The sequence below is a fragment of the Pezoporus wallicus genome, unplaced genomic scaffold, assembly GCF_028554395.1.
Source record: "Pezoporus wallicus isolate ANWC-B61680 ecotype Strahan unplaced genomic scaffold, APGP_CSIRO_Pwel_v1 contig_8341, whole genome shotgun sequence".
Classification (NCBI taxonomy): Eukaryota; Metazoa; Chordata; class Aves; order Psittaciformes; family Psittacidae; genus Pezoporus; species Pezoporus wallicus.
Window position 1 is genome coordinate 1,802,456 of NW_026638083.1, and position 19,478 is coordinate 1,821,933.

Here is a 19,478-nt window from a genome sequence, read left to right on the forward strand (position 1 = left end):
AAGAGCTTCAAGTAACAGCATCTTCTGGTAGTATTACAGGCAAAAAGCTTCAAGGAGCAAGAACAAAAACGGATAATACAATCAAAACCTTTGATAACTCTACAACATTCAGTCCCAGCTACTCAGGAGTCATTGTGCTGTACTCACTGGGCTGCAGGACTTGGCTCCTGGCTGTTACAAGACAGATTACAACTTCATGTCATCCTGTCAATCTGTTCTTGGTGAGAGTCCAGTCTGAACAGAAGCATCGTCTCTATAAAGCTTGGCATTTCTGAATGTAGAAGTAAATATTTCAGCAGTCATGAACTGCAAAGCTTAATATGGAATTACAAATAAAGTCCTGGGATAGTCAGTCAAGATAAAATCTCATGCTGTTTTGATTTCCCCACCCTTCATATGAATGATGTGAAATTGGCAACTCTGGTGCCTTGACTGCATAACAGCAGGGACTGGATGCCAAGTTCAGGCCAAAACTTGTTGTAGGGTTTCGGGTTGCATCTTGTTGCATTTTTGCTTAAGAAAAGCCCCACATTTAACAAGGTGACTTGCGCTGCTCCTCAGGATGCCTCAACTTGACAGGGCACCTTCGTGCTAGCTAAGGATGGGGTCCCCAGCTGGTTTCTCTGCATTTTGGAGAGGCAGGGCTTGCCTAGCCTGGCTTTCCACAAACACAGCTGTGAAGTGCAAGACAGGGCAGGGATCAGGGCAGATGTGAAGCACGTTCCATTAATCTGAAAAGAAAACCTATTTTTGTTCGGACTCACACCTGCAGAGCCCAGCTGAAAACTGGCTGGAGAGTCACAGCGAGTTCTGTCCTTGAAAGCTCTCAGCTCCTGTCTGAAACCCCAGTCAGGCTTCTGACCAAACGGGAAAGCCCAGCCTGACATTCCTGGTATTTCCAAGGTAAAAACAAGTGTCAAGAAAAGCCACTTGCATCTCAAAGGTGGTCACTGCAAGCTTGCTTTTAAACACCTTAAACAAGGTAAAAACCTAAACTGTTCTGCTGCCTTAGAGCTCACCAATGAAAAACCCATGCAAATCTTTGTAAACACTTTGAAACAAAGTCAAAAACCACAAGTCTCCCCTTCCCAAACTGCACATAAAAATGGAAAACACCCCACTACGTGAATATATCCCTCCTTGCACTAGGATATGGCAGAGTATGAACCTATGAACAACAGCCTACTTGAGATTCCAAGCCTTGGTGTAGCAAGTTCTGCTGTGAAAGAGATACTGCATCTTTAACAGAGCTGACAGAGAATCCCCTACAAGTACTGCAACAACACTAACGCAGAAAATAAATAGGAAAAAGTAATGCTATTTATTAAAACAATTCCATCTCTGAGTTATTCTCACTTAAATTAAAACGCACGATTAACAGGTCTGGATAGAAATGGGCTTCCTCTCCCAAGAGAGTTGAACTTCTAAAAAACATTTCCTAAGAATCAATTTAAAAAATCTTTTTAGAATTGGATAGAGCCATAAATTAATACTGTCTGGAGATGATTTTAATATCCTATGCTAGTGGTCAGTGACCTTTTGTAAACACTAGCCAGATGCTAGCAAAACTGGCTAGAAAACTACTGTCACAGGCCTTTTTAACAACAATGATTGGATTTCGTTCCAACAGTCAGATTCTTGGTTATTTTCACAAAACCTTTTCCTATTTTTGGATATATTTCATTTTAAATCTAATACCTGAAAACAAGTCTTCAAACCTCTTCCACTAACACTAAATCCACAAGGCAATTAACTTCAGTTGGCCATAACTACGTAAGCTCTCGTGTGAGACCCCCTGCTCAGGATCAACCCCTCTCCCCTTCCATCCACCTCCTCCCAAGCACTCCATGCACCCTCCCGCCGGGGTGAAGGTGAGGTGAGGGGCAGTAGGAAGTGGCACAGTGGACTGGCATCCCCCTCTACGTGCGATTCAGCGTCTGGAAGATTCGAGAGATCTGTAGCATAACAGGCCCAGTTTCCGGATCATTCATCCACTGAGTGCTGTTCAAGGGGTTTTCAAGCATATCCTCGAAGGCTGCCAAGAGATGGAAATTGCAACACTCAATTAGTCCCTTAGTCAGCAAAGGCTTCAATGTTTGGGATGCTCCAACAAGAGGACAGTTAGAAATAGCTACCACCCAAAGGCAGGGGCAAACATCACCCCAAAATGGGGGGAATACACACTGCGCATCGCACTCTGCTTCCCCCATTCCCCAGCACTAAATTCACTGCACACAGCAGAGACAGAAATATAGTGCCTTAAGCCCCCACATCTCAAGCTCTGTGTTTTCAGAGGCCCCAGGATCCAGAAGGGAAGCAGCATCTTCCCTCTGAGGAGCTCATGCTTTCTCCTTCCTGGTGTCTGGAAAGCAAAGGATGTCAGGGAGGCAGCCAGTTCCACCTGCCTACACACAGGCAGTGGGGGAAAGGTTGTGCACAACAATTGCCTCCATTTCTGAACAATGACAGCCATCCAGGTATTTAAGAGCAGTTTTTGCTTTCTTTACACAGCTGTCTATACAATAAGCTTTGATGTTTTCTTTTGCTTCTTTAAACATGCCAGTTTTCACTCTCCTACTTATGTGCAAGGACCCAGACAGCTACTGCAAGAGTCAAGTTGCAAATCTGGCAGAAGAATGGTTCAGGCAGTAATTTGTAAGCTTTGGGACAGACACTGAGCTGGTCAAGTGGACATTTGGAGCAATCACTACGGATCAGGACAAAACAGCAGTTGCACATCTGACCTATTCAGAAGCCACCAAAATGTCAGCGTTGTGAGAGTCTGGCAGACTGGCACCAAGGTCAGTTTCTTAATATTCCCTAGGGGTGTTAGTGTACAAAGCTCCAACTGACATTAGTGGGAGCTGTAAGTACCCAGCACCTCTGAAAGGCTCATCATTAATACCCTGCTCAAGGTCATGCAGCATGCCTACCGAAAAGTGCAGATCTCACCTTTCACCACTTCAACTATATTCTTCACACAGAGTCAAAAGCTTAAAACTCAAGATTTATCAACATTCTGCAAGTATCTCATTAAATTCATTATTAAAATCTGTGACATAAGCAATCTGCAGATGTATCATTAGGAATATATTTTCTCTGATGTTCATCCAAGCTTCACAAGCACATATAATGGCATTTCATTTTCTATTTATATTCTGAGCTGCAGTGTGGAACCCTCGCTGGAGATGAAGAGACCATTTGTTCAGAAAGCAGAGTGGGAAGGTTCTGCTCTTGAATTATTTAAAGGCTTGCAAACTCTCCTAATTACATTTAGAGTAGTATTTTTAAAAGCTCTCTGGAAAGTGCTGCTTTCTTTAAAAGCACTGCTTCAAATCCATTTTGAAGCCAAAAAAAGACTAAATGCAAAACTTTTTATACACATCACAGAGCCAGTGTCATTCTTCTGTATCGCCCTCCAGCATCGGAGAGACGAGTTCATCAGAGACTGATGTTTTACTGCCAGGCTCATCAGCTGGGTACTCGCTGTGCTCACAGTCTGACCACCAGCACACAGGCTTTACCAAGGAGCCAAAACCCAAGGGAGGGGAAGTGCATTGTCACATATCTCAACTTTGACAGGCAAGGTCTTAGCTCAGACTTGCTTGCTTACTCTTCCACGTTATCTTCCCTCTCAGTGACCAGGCCTCAGCATGCAGTAAGCTGTACAGCAGAAGACACTTGTTTTTAAAGCTAAATAATCAGAGTTCTAGTCAGACATTCCAGGTTTTTCCCCTTTTGGCCAAAGGGAGCACACAAAAGGTCTCCTAAATCCACAAAAGCATTGCAGCCAGCAGCTATTAAAGTTCTGAGTTCAGCAAGTGTAACGCAGTAGCCTGGGGCATGAGCAGCATTTCTGGGACAGCCCCAAGTCCTGTTCTGGGTTTAGCTGAGTTGCAATATGAAGCAAACAAACAATACAGCTGCTGAAAGTGAGAAAAAGGGTACAGAGCTGCACCTATCCCACAGAGTGAGCTGTCATCATCCAGCCTCTACTCTGCCAGCAACTACAGAGACAGCGTTTATACATCATGAACCCACACAGGACTTACCTAGTAGAGTTTTAGGGTTGGTTAGCCCTAACTGTACCACTGGGTTTTCTAAGATGGCTTGGAAGAGAGGGCTGTTGGTGTCAATGCCCTTATCTAAGTCCTCTGGAGAAGGCTTTCTGTCTCCCAGCAGCCATTCACACTGAAAGAAATCAGCAAGCACAACAGACTTCATGACTGGGTACATCAGAATGAAAGTGTCTCAGTTTTGACAACATGTATTTTTCCCTCTCACAGTGAAGACAGAGCTGTACATTCTTTTTCACACTAGATTACTATTCATTTGTGTGTTTCTCCCATAGAAATAAGCTTTTATTTCAACAGGAACAGCAGCAGTGCTTGGTGTGGTAATAAAGTTAATACCAACATTGGATGCCTCAGAGCTCAGGAACGATGTCTGTTATCCCACACACACTCTGCCTCAAAGGAACCCCATCAGCACGGCTACACCTCAGCAGCCTCAAGTATCATCTAGGCCAATATCCTCTAACAGTGGCCAGCACTGGATGCTTAAGAGAAGACTGCTTGGCTGTCAGCTGTGCCCACATAACTTTCCTTAACATATCCACTAGCAGGGGACTAACCAATCTTTGAAAGCCTTATAGTTTTTGACTCCATAAACTGTGGAAGGCCTTGCTGCAGAATGGTAATTTACACATTACATGGTTTGATTCTCTTGTTTGATCATTTATTCCTGTTCTTTAATCGTTTGTTAATTATTTGGAATACCTTTTCCTTTCTCATGATAGCATAATCTCTTTGGCAGGCTCCACTGAGGGAGTTTCTCAAAAGCTCTTTGAAAACCCACATATGCTATCCCAGCCAGATCAGCCTCAACCTCACACACGCTGAAGTTCCTCTAAGAAGTCTAAAACCTTTGTATTCCACTTGTGTATCTAATTTGAAAGAGGCACAGAATATGTAGTGCTCATTTAATCTCCAGTATCAGTTGGGCTTTATGACAGATCAAAACATCAACCAATTCCATGATGAAAAGAATCAGTTGAACAGACTATTACAGCAATAAAGAACAGAAGTGACAGTGTACTCACGGCTGCATTCTGCTGGTTGTTGTTTACTCTGAGTGCATCTACCACTTCTTTTTCATCAAATCCCATCTCCATCAGGGCAATGACAGCCTAGATCAGATTTGCACAGCTTAATACATGTACATTGAAAAGAGAAATGAGAACATTCACATCTTTATTTGTGAGGAGCATCTGTGGGGTAAAAAGCCCACTGCTCCCATCTGTAGACCACTAAGTAATCTTATCTACAAGGTTTTCAAATATCCTATATCAAAAGTGTCTTCATTATGGAAGAAAAATAAATCTCAAGAGTGAAGGCAGTTCCTATCCTCAACACTGAAAGCTGAATGCAAGGCAAAGAGCAAGTGCACCTGGGGCAAAGGAGAAGAGCAGGACAGAAACATCTTATTTTAAGACTTCTCCTGTCACAAAGCTTTTGCTCACATCTCACTGGTAGACCAAACTTCACATGCACTTGTAGTTCTATTCACTCGATTTAATTTCACCTCTCAGATTTATTATATTGCTAGTCAGCGTTATGTGTTTAGACAAGCATGCCTAGATATTGTTAGAAGAATGTTTAAGCATTTAGAAATTGTACCCAGGTCAAATACATTTACCACTTTAAACTGAAATCTGTAAAAAACAAATCCTAGATTCTAAAGAGCACCTCCTGGTGAGTTTACAGTGCGATGACAACATTTTCTCCACCTGATACTGATAAAAAGGCTAACTTCTTTAAGTCATCAGCAGACTTAAATCTGATGATGAAACTTTCCATTGCCCCCTTAAAATATAATAATGCTTTTCTATCCTTTTCTACAGCAAAAGGACCTATTGCCATCCTGCAACCCCTCCTCCTTCCTAGACAGCAGTCATAAAAAGCAATGCCAGTTCAGCAGCTCATTTTAGTCCCATCAGATGGTTTTCAGAAGTGTCAGTAGTTTAGATACTGCTATCTAAGACAGCAGTGCATTAATTAGGTAATATCCCTTTCAGCAGCCTGAATTTAAACTGTCCCTAAAGACTTCCACTAAAATACTGTCAAGCCAGCATAACATACATCCAGCCAGCCATGCCCTTTCATTTATGAACTAAATGATAATTTGGATCCCATGGTGCCCACAGAGTCCCTTCCAATCTCAACAGCTACATAGCAAGATAAACAGCACGTACTCGTGGGTCTGGACGGAACTCTCTTTTCCTCCGGATCTTCTTGAATATCTCCGTCAGCTCATCCTTTGCCTCTTCCTCACCTGCTTCTGAACTAGGACCTGCAGTTGCTTCAGCAGAAGATGCACCAGCAGAAGATGCACCAGCTTCATCTGTGGCTTCTGATGGAGTCTGACCGGGAAGCGGAGCATCCACCGCAGGGTCATCTGCGTGTTCTATCAACCACTCCATGGCCTGTGTCACTGACATACTGAAAAGCAAATCAAAGCACAGGGGTGAGAAACACACCAGATGTACAGTGGCATTCCACAGACATTTGCCTTTGCATTTACACCCATGGTATACTGACTTGCAGGTTAACCAGTATCTGAAAAGTCATAAATAATGACAGTTTCGGAGCAAATCTCAGAGCACATCTCAGAGCACCTCAATTCTCTGTGCTTTCAGGGCACCACAATCTTCTCTGAAGCCAGGAAGACAAAGGGATGAAATCCAACTTGGACAGCTGCAACCTAGATTTTATGAGGCATTTCTGAGGGAGTCACCTTATTCTCCACATCAGCTGCTTTACTTCACAACAGAGAAAACACTATGTGCAACTGTTGACAAAGCTGCAAGCAAAGCATGTTCCAAATTCACATGGAACCACATCTCAGATGCAAGCTGCTTTGTTGCTTAAAAAGATCTCTCAGACATCTATCCAGTCATCAAGGAATGCCATTATAACAAAACAAGAAATAAGGAGGGTGAAAAATGTTACATGCACACAATATGCCTTGAGCAAGATTCAACACAGGCAATTGCACTTAGACATGTACCACTTCGTTGTTCTTCCACTCTGACTCAAGCAGAAATCTGTTATCCCTCAAAGGAGGGGCCAGCCCAAGGGAATAGAACATCATGATCAGAACACAGTCACTTGCTATGCAGTGCAAGTGCTCAAGCTAAGGGATCTTGAGAGCCCCAACACATCTCTTCCCAGTGAAGACAGAGGAAGAAACAAAGGTCAACTGAAACAGAAACAGAGGGCAACCGAACATGTAATTTCATTTGACACATGGGAATTATTACATGTTCACAGAAAGGAAAGCCTCTGCATATTTGACTTTTCAGTTCCAACATGAATGATGGAGAACACTGGGGGAGAAAGTCTTTTTGAGTCACAAGGGAGTGGAAAAGAGTGACTGGAATATGTTGTAGATCCTCTATCATTACAAGTTTCTGAGAATGGCCTAACAAACCCATCACAGGAGTGAGTCAGTACAGCTGATCCTTCTTAGGGGATAAGAACTACAGTACCTATTTTCCTACAGTTGCTATCTGAACTTCACATGTTTTTAAAAGATCAGCACAAAGTATTTTTCTTCAGCTGAAAGATCAGTGCAGATGGAATGGGTTTGCTTTTTTCTCTTCAAAATCTGAATTCTAAAGTGGAATAAGATGTGAGTTCAATACTTGGAAAGTGCCATGAACCACAGACCAGCAGCTCTTTCCAGAGCAAGCACAGCACTGCTTCCCTTCCCTGTGCCATCCACACCTGCTGCCTGAGGCAGCACTCTTCTTTGAGTTAATGCTTTCTCCAACCTAGTTTTAGGCGACCCACATAAGGAGACTTTAGAGAAAAGATTCATTTTGTTGTTTTAACCATATCATGTAGTTCACAGGCAGCGTGCTGAGTACACTTACTGATTTAATCGAAGGGCTTTGACAGCTCTGCTTTCTGGAAACCCCATTTCTGTAAGCTGTCGCAGAGCTATCTCATCCACTCTGTCTTCCTCATCCTCATCCAGCATGGCTACACATACACAAACAAAACAACGTTCAGATTGACTTCAAGCTGAAATAAACCCCTTCCTCAATGGAATGGCATGCGTTAAGTTCAGACTCCATTCTTCTCTTCCAGCCTTTCTTTTGTTTCTGCCCTGAATTTGCTATTTCATCATTTAATATGCTGCACTCAGCTTGGTTTGGCTCAGATATTCTTCCAGGACAAAGACTTTGTCCAGATATATTCAAGATCTCACATAAAAGAGAACTCGCATGACTGTGGTATTTCCACATAAGTAAATACGTATGAGATCCACTGAGTATCTATCTAGCATTTATCTGGAAAGTAAATTGGATCTGGTCATAGCAGATCTCAAGGGCAAGCATTTCCCACAAACTGAACCAACAGCTACACTTTCTCCTCCTTTTACTATCTCCTTGTGCATTTTCAACTATTCTTTACCATCCCTAAAGCATAACTTGAAGTTTTCCAATTCTTTCACTACTAAAGATTTTATTTTTAACTGGAACTTCTCATTCATCCCAAAAGGACCTCAGAAACTCAGTTTTATACAAGCTATATCCACAAGGTGAAAATCTTGGCCGCAAAGTTTGTAGTAGCTTTGCTATTACATCAAGGTCTGGACTTCACTCAGCCTGCTCCTCTGCTACGGAAGCAAAGTTCCCAAGATTGAACTAGCAACTATAAAGATATGTTCATACCGTTTGCCTTCTTAAACAGTTCAACTGCATCTGGGTTCAGTGCTAGCAGTTTCTGTGCAACTTCTATGAGAGACACCAAGATCTTCCGGAGCTCTGTCTGGAACTGCAAGAAAGGAAACTGTCAGAACATTCAGACCAGTAACCAGCCATCACTGAATCTTAATATACCTGTTAGTATCTCAGCAGTGGTCTGGCCCTTGTACAGATAACTGCTTTATTAGGGCTTCCTTTGCATTATTTAATCTCTCAAGAGGCACTGGCCTTTCCTGTGAAGTGCTACACGTAAATAGGATGGGCAGAAAGTTCTTTATTTCTACCACAGCCACCCAGATCCACCACAGGATGTGTGGTGGTCCAGAAAACTCACTGTTTCACAGAAACACTTTAACACACTGCAGATGTGTTATAAGAGACAGTCACAGTACCTCTGTAGCAGCAGTACTTGCTTCTCTGAACCAACGAGCTTTCCTGGTCTACTCTTTGCTTTCCAGTAATCTAAATTTGAACAACACAGATCAAAGCTATTTTCTAACCTGAAGCATCACAAATTCCTTTCAGCTGGACACTTGTTTTTAAATAAGCTGCGCTCAGCAGGTCATTTGGCTACTAAACAGCTTAAATGACAACTGTCCCCTTTAGGTTACTAGGGCACACTGACAGCCTGCAATATGTGGGCAGATTCTCTGCTTCATATCCTACTAGTACAGGAGGGTAGAAGTGGTCTCCACACAGCTGAAGACAAAGCTATGTATTATCACCAAATAGTATGACCTGTATCCAAATCTTAAGCTATCTACTTTAATGTACATTATATACATCTGTATTTCTCTTATAGAGAAAAGAGGATCACATTTATGTGTAAAACAAAAGGTTACAGAAGATAAAGGCCTATTTGGATGTTAGTGTGTGAGTTAAGGCCAAGTCTAATACTTACATCCCTCATGTTGTGATGGGCCACAGTGCGATCTACATTGCGAGATGGCAGATTTGCAGTCGCTTTGAGAATAGCATCTTTATCAGGAGCTTTTTGCTCTTGTTTCCTCTGAAGGACAGGAAACATGATCAGGTTTCATAACCCATTATGCACAGAACAGAGAACACAGCACAGAGGAGAGCAGTTTCATATTCTTCACCAAGGCATCAAGCAGTGCTCTGTAACTCGCAGCTAAGAGAAACAGCAGTCTAGCAATACAATGAATTAACAGCACCAGTACCATTTTGCAATTACAGAGCAAAACTGGACCTGTTGGGTTGCCCCACTTTCAGTCCTTACACCTATTTCTGTTACCTAATCACACACAGAAATTCCAGCATAGAGGGAAAGTGATGTATCAAAAAGAGAACTTAGAGGCCTCAGTGCCCAGGACCATATTCTGCTCCATGTGGTCTGCTCATAGCATGCTCTCTTCAAACCCAGAGATAGACTAATGCTGTGCACAGACTTACAACTGCTTCACAGTGGAAGTGCTTTGCTGCTTGCAAGTATCATGCAGAGATATAGGGTGCCTTGGATTTTCAGTACATGCTCACAGTCCAGGATAAAACATAGCAGGGTACAAATTATAAATACTTCCAGTCTTATAACTGAGGCTCTTACAGTGACATTCAGCTCAGCAAGACCATACTGAAGAGAGAGACATACACCAATACCTACAGGAAGGGCTACAGAGACATACACCAATACCTACAGGAAGCAAGAAGAAACAAAGCTGTGCAAGGACAAAGTAAAGAGACTTAGGAATACACAACATCAAGCACAAGCATTGCTCAAGGTGTTTATGCAGTAACACCAAATGCAATAGCACTGGTGCATAAGCAGCATCCTAGGCACCACTGACCCTCAGTAACAATCACATTCCAATAAAGTTTCAATCAAAAAATAGTAAGAGGGCAACACTCCAGCTCTAGAGACCAGGTTAGAGGGTGACAAGCCACATATAGCTAAAGATAGGAGACAGCCTGACAGCAACTGGGTTTTCAAACAGAGACAAAGCAAGACACTTGCTGAACTAAACTTACACGTTTATTAGACATTTGTTCAGAGAGCAAATCTATACCACTTCCACAGAGTGTATCTGCACGTCTTATTCTAAGGCAAATGTTCTCCCAATCAAAGTTTAAAAGCACACCACTGTAATCCCTCCACATAGCATTAATAAAGCAGTTAAACAAGTTGAGAAGTCTTTCAAACTCACTTTCTCCTCTGCTGACACATCTGCCATTTTGGGGAGTGGTGGTGGCGCACGCTTCTTTATCAACAGCAAGACGTCTAGAAAGAGAAAGACACCAAAATACATCAGAAAATTATATGAAAACAGCTCTTGTGAGATACTTCACAAACTCCATTTTCCTAGAGATTAATTTTGTATTAATTCCCCTGTAGCATCAGACCTTTCTTCATACTTCAAAGCCTCTATGACTTTACACACTCCTTCAGTGTCCACAGCTCCTGAGTGCACAGTCAATTCAAAACATGGGCCATTATTAATTACACTTTGGCTGTTACTGGTTTCTTCTCTTCACACAAAGGGTATTAGAGGCTCCAGTTGTCTTCTACGTTAACAGGACAGCAATTGGCTCATAATAATTAAAAAGCATCAAGTCTTTCAGTGCTTCCACTAAGAGGGAAGCAATAGAGACAGGTCACAGATGGGTCTGGGTCTATGCTGGGACCATCCAACTACAGCAAGGAAAGCACCAGTCTTCAACAAGAACTTCCAGCACTAGGCTGAAGCTCACCTTTGCATGTGAATGGCAGTAGAGACATTCATGGTCTACAGCAGGATGTATCCCTGGGAGGCCACCAGGGCAAGTCTCAAGGGCAAACAAGTCTTCAGTATCAGATATGCCACATCACCAGGCAAGGGCTTGCTTTGTGCTTTTAAGACTAGCACTTACTAATACATCCTTACAAGGTGCCCTTTTTCTAGAGACCCAGAAACTTGGTTTCTAGAAATACTAGATGCTTTCCAAGTTTCTAGCATCTCAGTTACCACCACCTACATTCTGAGGGTGGAAACATGCAGACAGACTGCAGGGCCCAAAACAGAACTGTGCAGCATCTGCAGTCCTTCACCCAGATACGCCTGCCACACAGTTTTTAGCCCACTGCGTTAAGCAGGTACAAAGCAAACAAAGCATGCTTTGCACAACAAGTTTCCTTGATCTGGCTCAGCACATAACAGCCAAGAGCAACAGCTGGTGCAGGCTGTTAACCCTCATTTGCCCAGCTGATCAGAATGTGAAAGGGTCCACATGCTGACTCTTGGCTGCCCTGTGCAGTCAGCTGTTGGCTGCAATCTTGTCTCCATGACAAGCAAGGCACAGGCTGCAGAGGGAGGAGTGAGGAGGCATGCCAGCTCACTGTGACTACACAGTTAACACTGCATAGCTGCTGCAAATGCAATTCAAAACTCCAAGAGCCAGCACCTCGCCTAGAAATAATACACCACGAATCAGCAAAAATGGTGCCTGTCGCCTCTTCCTAAGAGGACACTTCTCAGCTCTAAAGGTGATAGGTGACACTGCCTGGGAACAGACACCAAAACGCTTGTGGTCATGGCACATGTTCTGCAGCCTGAATGAACTCAGGCAAAAACCCAGGAACTCTATTCCTGCTGAGTTTCTGGCTCAGACAGTATTTCAGTCTACAGCAGTCCTGCTTCTCTCTGCATCACTGCCCTTTATCTCCAGAAGGAGCCATTAGCTTGAGCTATCTAGTAAAAACTGACTCCAGCTCTCATCTTTAGATCTTTTGTTTCACATTAATCCTTTACACCTTTAAAGTTCAGGAGCAAATACACACCTCACATACTCTACTGCAGTCAGTGATACTATAGCATGAAGGATTCTGACCTGTGATCGCAGAGGACAGAATGAGGCCTGAATTGCAGACACCCAGGTACAGCAATCATCCTTCTACTTGACTGGGAGACTTCAAGAAAACCCCCTTCCCAAAAGCATTGGATTGTCTGGCTTGGAATACTCAGCCATAATTGAATGATTTTTGAATCATTCTGAAGGAAAAAAGCTGCCCTGGAGATCCAGAAAAATTCCTTTAGAAGGAGAGAAAAATCACCTGTTTAATTTTGCAACTTAATGAACACACTTAATTCCTTTTCAACTCTCAAAAGAAGAGTGAAGAAAAGCAAACTGCTCAAGGTGCTTTCTCTGGGGGAAAAAGCCTTTTTTCCTCTTCCTTTTTTGCCATCTTACTAGCTTCCTATGTCAAAGCAGAATAGATATTAGAAAGTCACCATCTGGAACTCGCCAAACGGTTAACCACAATCTCATGTTTCCTGGCTGATAGCATTAAAAACCAGACGACCTCACCTCCGTCTTGAATGTTTTCCTCCAACACTGTTTTTGTGTCTGTCAGCACCTTCTCAGAAGTAGCATGGATCAACTTATGATGCGTCACGGTTTTTGGATCCTCCAAGCTCCCAGGTACACACTGCAGAAGATAATAAATATTAAAGATCAGAGCACAGAAATAAGCCTCCTGCATGAATCACTGCACCTTGCACATAAGATTCTCCATATACAAGCTGTGCCACCATTTAGTAGCTTCTTAATAGCTTAAGCTAGAGGCCAGTGCACAGAATATGTTTTACTAAAGAAACTGAGGTTTCTACCTGCATATCCAGGCTCCTGGCTGGGAAGAATTATCAACAAAAGGAAGGATTTTAGCTTTCCTTCCGCAATGCTGTTAAATTAATAGCTACTTCAGGGAGTTGGACTTGATCCTCAAGGGTCCCTTCCAACTTGACATGTTCTATGATTTAAGTTCCAACTGATGACAGTCTAAAAAACTTCTTTAGACAGTTTCAAAGCATTAACATTACAGCTCAATCACCACAAGTGAGCTCTTCAGGGGCACCAGCCTATGTGAGTGGATTTATAGCTTCCCATTATGTCTCCATCACACAATTCTGAGTCCTTGGTCCTATATTCAGGCCTGCAGAGATTTGGAGCAAAGCACCGATGCTCCAGGACCCACAGCTGTGTTAGTTCTGCAGCAGATCACTAAGCTCACTCCTCTTAGTGAAAAGTCTGGGGGTGGCAATTAGTATAATGAACTAAGAATGCAAATCTGCAAGAGCATTCAGTGTTTCGACAGAAGGGCTGTAGTAACACAGCATGTTTCTCATTTGTAACCAGCATTAAAACAGAGGAGAGACCCTGCTTCACCTAATAATTACTATTTACACACACCGTCAGATGAAACAAACAACAGCCAGCAGTGATTTTGGTACACTTGACCTTAAACTGGGAAGGAAACAGCAGTTTCTGCACCTTGTTTCAAAGTGCAATCAACAGATTTGGCTGCTGGAGCCCTCTCACCTGGGTTCCTGCTCAAAGCACTGAACCAAAGTCATATTCACAACTTTTCTTCCCAACCATAAATAATCAACACACAGTAACTTGTTTTCATATATGAACATTGTGCTCAATTACTTATTACAATTATAAACTGTATGTCAATTAATTCAGTAGGAAATCCAGTTCAAATCCTGACAAAAGAGCACGTGCACACACAGAGGCCTTGAACTGACTCCATACCACAGTGACTTCCAGACCCAGTGACAGACCTCGGGAACATTACATCAGTGCATCTAGAGACTTCTAATTTGTTTGAGCAGAAAAAGAGCACAGTGGTTGTGATTCCAGAAAGGCTAAATTAAAAATAACAACCTACCAAAGCCATGGAACTGACGCTGCTGCTCTTACCACAATAGGACACTTAACACTGACCTCACCTGCTCTGCTCACAGAAACAGCTTTTAATGATGCTTCTTGCAAGATGCTTTTACCATGTCTGCAGAAGAATGTGCTCAACCTTCAGGTAGAAGCCATTTCCAGAAATCCCACTGAAATCACTGCTTCACTTTGATGTAGTCCTGTCCATCATAAGATGGATCACCAGCCTCCTTCAAAGGAATCCTTTTAGCTCTTCACCACCTTTCCTGTTGTGACTGCAGCTGAAGGAAGGCTCAGCTACCTGCTCTTTTCAAACATGATGCACTTGTTTTCAACACTGACCTTCAGTTCCTCATATGAGCTTTTATACAGCTCTGATGCCTCAGTAAGATTGAGGCGAGAATGTCTGAGCCCTGCTCTGTACAACAGTAGCTTCTTACTAATCCTTCAGCATATTAACTGCTGAACCAGAGCCAAAGAACACATTAAAGCCTAGAAGCAGCTGGGAGCACCTCCTGTAATTGATCTGATAAGTTACCCAAAATGCATAAGAGTACATCAGTGGAACATCTCCTCTCTGAACAAGCTCAATATATTAGTCACAGATCCTGAGAGTTCTACCCCAAAAGGAAGAACTTGAAAATGGGAGCTGGGAGGTCTATGTTTGGGGCCAGAACTATTATCCATTTTTTCCCCTAGCACAGGTAAAGGGGGGGGGGGTGTGCAACCATAACACCAAGGTGAAAATGCATATGATACAGTGAAAACTGCTGTTTTAAAAGAGAAGTCCTGTGGACACTCATTCTAACTGCCAGATCCTCTAACCACTTTATTGAAGGCAAATATGGAAAGTACATATATCAAAGAGACTGCTTAGTGAAATATTTATCTTAACATTTTAACATGCCCTGGAAATAGAAAGGCCGTCTTAGGCAATGCCTCTACTAGCTCTTAACAGAGCACCAAGAACTATGAGCACCAATCATCAGATCTCACTGTGGAATCTTGCTTCATGAGAACCATTCTGCCAAAACACAGGATTTTTGTATTAAATGCCATGTTTTAAAGTGCACCTAAAGCCACCTTCCTGCCCAGAGACAGAACAGCACTGGTAATCCCCAGGAAGAGCAGGGAAGAAGGAGGAATTCCTGCAGAGCACAGAGGAAGCAAGGGAAATCGCAGGTTGCACCCCGCTGCCCCAGGGCATGGCAGAGCTAAGGAGCACTGCTCCCCACAATCAGAGGCACAGTGCGTGGGGACGATGAGCTCTCTCTCATCTTTTTGTACAAAAGGATTGCAAGGACAGGATCTGCTGTTTCATCCTTTTGCTTCCAGCATAAATATTTGCATTTCTTTTTAACACTGGAGTTCAGGCTCCTTTGCCAGGCAGGTGAGAGAAACCTTTGTTCACAGGTGCCTGAGCAACTACTGAACTTGTAAACCCTGCTGATGCCAAATGCTATTTGTGAAGCCTGGAATGCTGATAAACCACAGGGCTGTTTGGTTGGTTTGAAAATAAGAAAAAGCTTTTATTTTGTTTGCTTTTATTAACAGAAACATTTGTAAACAGCACTGACACTCCCTGCTGCTAAGCTTGGGTGGCTTAAACCATTTGCATCCCTCACATAGTACCCAAACCATGCCCAGCAGCATGAACCTACCTTATCTTTGTACTCTGAAAAATAGCACCTTGCATCTCTATTCCACAGATACTCCTTATCATACCTTAAAAGCCAGGTGAGTATCCCTGAGACTGCTTAAGGGGAACAGAGGCACAGAGCATTAAAAGCTTGTCCCACAGCGCCTGGAAAGTTACAGGGGGAGCTTGCACACACGTACAGCCCATGTTTGTGTGCCCCAAGTGCATGACCTCAGTTTTACACCAGGATTTCAGAAACGCTGCGAGCCTCAACAAGAAGAAAGGGTCTCTTGTGGTTAGAGTATCAGAACTAGGACATACTTGGACATACAAAGTATTTAAGTGTGAGTTTGTGTTAAACTGACCCTTCCGAAGTCTGGTTCTGAAATGAACAGTTGCTCCTTAAGGAAACCACAGGAGAGCTCAGGGTCTGCTCCTGCTGAGGCAGTGGGACCTTGTGCTGTAGTGACTGTTCCAAGAGAACACTTTGATGGTAAAACATGAGTTAAAAAATCCCTAGGAACGGAAACAATGTATTATCAGGTTCCTAGACTATAAAGACAGCTTTACTAAAGGCAGGCGTTTAACAATAATCAGCACTAAATGGTTCAAAACTGTTCCAAATACCAATTTCCTTTGCTTCCCAAAAGAATGATTTCAAAGACTTTAGGGAACATAATAACCAGCATCTCACAAGAGAAGGCTGCATAAATTATCTCGAGGCACTATCAAGATTCATTGCAATATACCCATGATCAGGAGGGATGACTTTTCCATTTCTGTTTTCCCCCCTCCATAAAACTATATATTATCCATAATGGGTATGCAAATCCACACCATTAGCACAAAGCAGCAGAGAGAATGAAATCAAACATCATGCCAAGTTATCAATTGCCTTCTGCCCTGACTGGAACTGCAATGCAAGCAGCTATTCAATTAAGCTTCCTGATAATTAAAGGCCTTTCAGCACTGCACACATGCATGTAATTGTTACCCCACCCTGTTTTGGCAGGTTTTGCACCACTTAATCACTCAGCTGTGCTGAAGAGGGACAGGAGGGAAGCACAAGCCTTATCCCAGGACTGCAACAGTGGCGGGGGGGCTGAACTCCACAACTTGCAGCAAGGCACCCCCTTCTTCCCTCAGGATGTAGCTCTTCTCATCTCTAAATCAAAAAGCACTTAAAAGACTAAAAGACAAGAAAAACAGCGTGTGCTGTGACCTGTTGTAGCCAGGGGTTCTCGCTGGAAGCGATGAGCTGACCCAAGGCAGAGGGCTCCTGGCACCCTTCCTTCACAGAGTGCTCAGCCAGAAACTAAAACCTTTTACCCTTTAAACGGGGGTTAAGGAATTCAATATTACACATATGCTTGCCTATTGCAAGTGTGGTTTATGAAACAAAGTCTTTGCAAGACTTTAGAGACAAAACGAACCTCGCTACTAAATGCAGGTCAGTAAGCTGCGCTCCCAAAGGCGGAGCAGAGGCTCTTGCTTTTGCCACTCTAAAGTTACATATCCCTCAGCAATGCTCTCAAGCTCCCAGATCAGGCTGCACCGGTTCCAGAACGACAGACTTTAGGACAGCCCTGGTGACAGGTCACAACCTTACACCCAGTTGTTGCAAATCCTGGGTTTGATTTAAAGTAAAACACCGTCAGGGCAGAGCTTCAAAAATCAGTCCAATAGTTTTGGAACCACAGGTTTTCACATTTAACACCCACAAACACACCAGTTGTGAGCACATGGCTACAAAGAGTCTGTGTTTTCCAGCTCAACTTCCGCAGGCTTTGCCTGTGCAGTTTTACTTGTTTTCTCTTCCAGACAGTGGTAAATTACCCATTGGACACCTCCATTGAGACCTTACTGCTTAGAGCTCAAGGGAGAGCTTTACAAGAGTCCATTATCTCCCCACCAAACAACCCACTGTGCCAACACAGGGTACGACTGGGCAAAGGCTCTTTCAGACAAGGGAAGCTCGCCTTTACACTCGCTTTCCTTCTCTGTTCTTCCATAGAAACAAGAAACCAACCAGACTAAGTTCTGAGGGGAAATCATAAGGACGCACTTCAGACTCCGGCGGTGCAGAGCCACCAGGTCGCAAGAAGCACGCAGGAGCTGGCAGTCTCTAACACTACACAAAGCACACGCCAAATTCTGTACCTAAAGGCTGCAAAGTATTTCCCTCCCCTAAGTTCTCCTTCCCAATACACAAAACTCTTGAAATAGGCATTTTCTTCCTATGTGGAACGGCTCCACACAATTCGGGGGGGTGGCAGACACGGTAAACACTGAAACAACACAAGCACTCGTTCACTTGAGCCAGTTCTTTGTCTTATCTCGTTTTAAGACATTTACAGGGCGTTGGAAAAAGCCTGTTTCCTTCACAATGGCCTCCCCGACCGCGATTTCCAGCCCCAGCCCGGCACTACCCATGGCTCACACCGACCCGGGCTCGCACCGGGACGCAGCTCCTTACGTGCTTGAGGCACCGCTCCTTCAGCTTCTCCACCGTGGTGTCCTCGGGGACCTCCTCCAGCCACTCCGCGCCCTCCATGGTGCACACATGGAGCCTCAGCACCTTGCCCGTGAAGATCTTCTCCTCCTGCACGAACATCGCCCCGGGACCCGCCGCCGCCTCCGGCCCCCGCTCCGCCGCCTCCTCACCAGGCCCCGGGCACCGCCGGGCCCCGCGCTACCGCCCTCCCATGAAGGTGACCCCGCCAGGCCCGAGGGGGGGGCGGCGAGCCCGGCCGGGCCGCGCTGAGGAGAAGGAGAGCTCGGAAGCCGCCCGGCCGCCGCTAGAGGGGAACCGCGATCTGCCTGCTCGGAGCAGCAGCCGGTGGCAGCGGAGGTGGCGGTGGGCGCTGTAGCGGGGCCTGCGGGCCCGTCCGGGACCTGTCTCACTGTCTGTACCCGGCCGAGGCTGAGCCCTTTTCACGTTCCCCTCGTCCATAGTGAAACACCGGCCGCACGCTGCCCGCACCCGGTGTGCTTTGGGTTGTGCTCCCTTCCCAGGTCATTGCCTGCAGCCTGCGGGGTTTTGGGGTGTTAAAATCACTGTTAAAGGGCACATGAAACAAAAGGGCACGGCCGCTGTGGAATACTCGGTATGTGTTAAATGGAGCTGGACCTGCCTAGGAAATACAAGGAATGTGCCACTGTTCATCTCAGTGAGCGCTGTAATGTTCGTGTTACACACTCAGCCTGGAGCCGGCTGAACTAAAGCTGTCTGGAAGGAATAAATCCAGGCGGGATCAGCAGACCCAGAGGCGATAAAGGCAATAACGGGTCCTGTGAGAAGGGGCTGGGAGCTCCGGGGAGCCAAAATCCAGTCCCATCGAAAAGCAGACTGAGTTTTAGCTCGTCGGAAGCTGTAGGCACCGCTGGAGGGGCCCTGAC

General features: G+C 44.3%; 1 protein-coding gene across 2 annotated transcripts; it reads right to left on the reverse strand.

Annotated features, from left to right (window-relative positions):
- Positions 1 to 1,298: 1,298 nt before the first annotated feature.
- On the reverse strand, positions 1,299 to 18,834 carry UBAC1 (UBA domain containing 1). 2 transcript variants are annotated; one of them, XM_057409124.1, is made up of 10 exons: positions 18,556 to 18,834; positions 13,073 to 13,193; positions 10,936 to 11,009; positions 9,675 to 9,782; positions 8,741 to 8,858; positions 7,937 to 8,045; positions 6,254 to 6,500; positions 5,102 to 5,188; positions 4,053 to 4,191; positions 1,299 to 2,035 (listed from the first exon to the last, which is right to left on the reverse strand). In XM_057409124.1, the coding sequence occupies exons 1-10, from the start codon at positions 18,691 to 18,693 to the stop codon at positions 1,920 to 1,922; spliced, it is 1,257 nt and encodes a 418-aa protein (XP_057265107.1). In that variant the 5' UTR covers positions 18,694 to 18,834; the 3' UTR covers positions 1,299 to 1,919. The 2 variants fall into 2 exon arrangements, with proteins under 2 accessions (XP_057265107.1, XP_057265108.1); XM_057409125.1 differs by having other exon boundaries at positions 8,741 to 8,843; positions 18,556 to 18,831.
- Between the last annotated feature and the right edge of the window lie 644 nt (positions 18,835 to 19,478).

Excerpts from the sequence above, each read along its gene's own strand:
- UBAC1 (XM_057409124.1), bottom strand. The coding sequence starts at position 18,693 with ATGTTCGTGCAGGAGGAGAAGATCTTCACGGGCAAGGTGCTGAGGCTC. Across the intron at positions 13,194-18,555 it reads AGGAGCGGTGCCTCAAGCAC|TGTGTACCTGGGAGCTTGGA; the intron begins GTAAGGAGCTGC and ends TATCTTCTGCAG. Across the intron at positions 2,036-4,052 it reads CAACCCTAAAACTCTACTAG|CCTTCGAGGATATGCTTGAA; the intron begins GTAAGTCCTGTG and ends ATCTCTTGGCAG.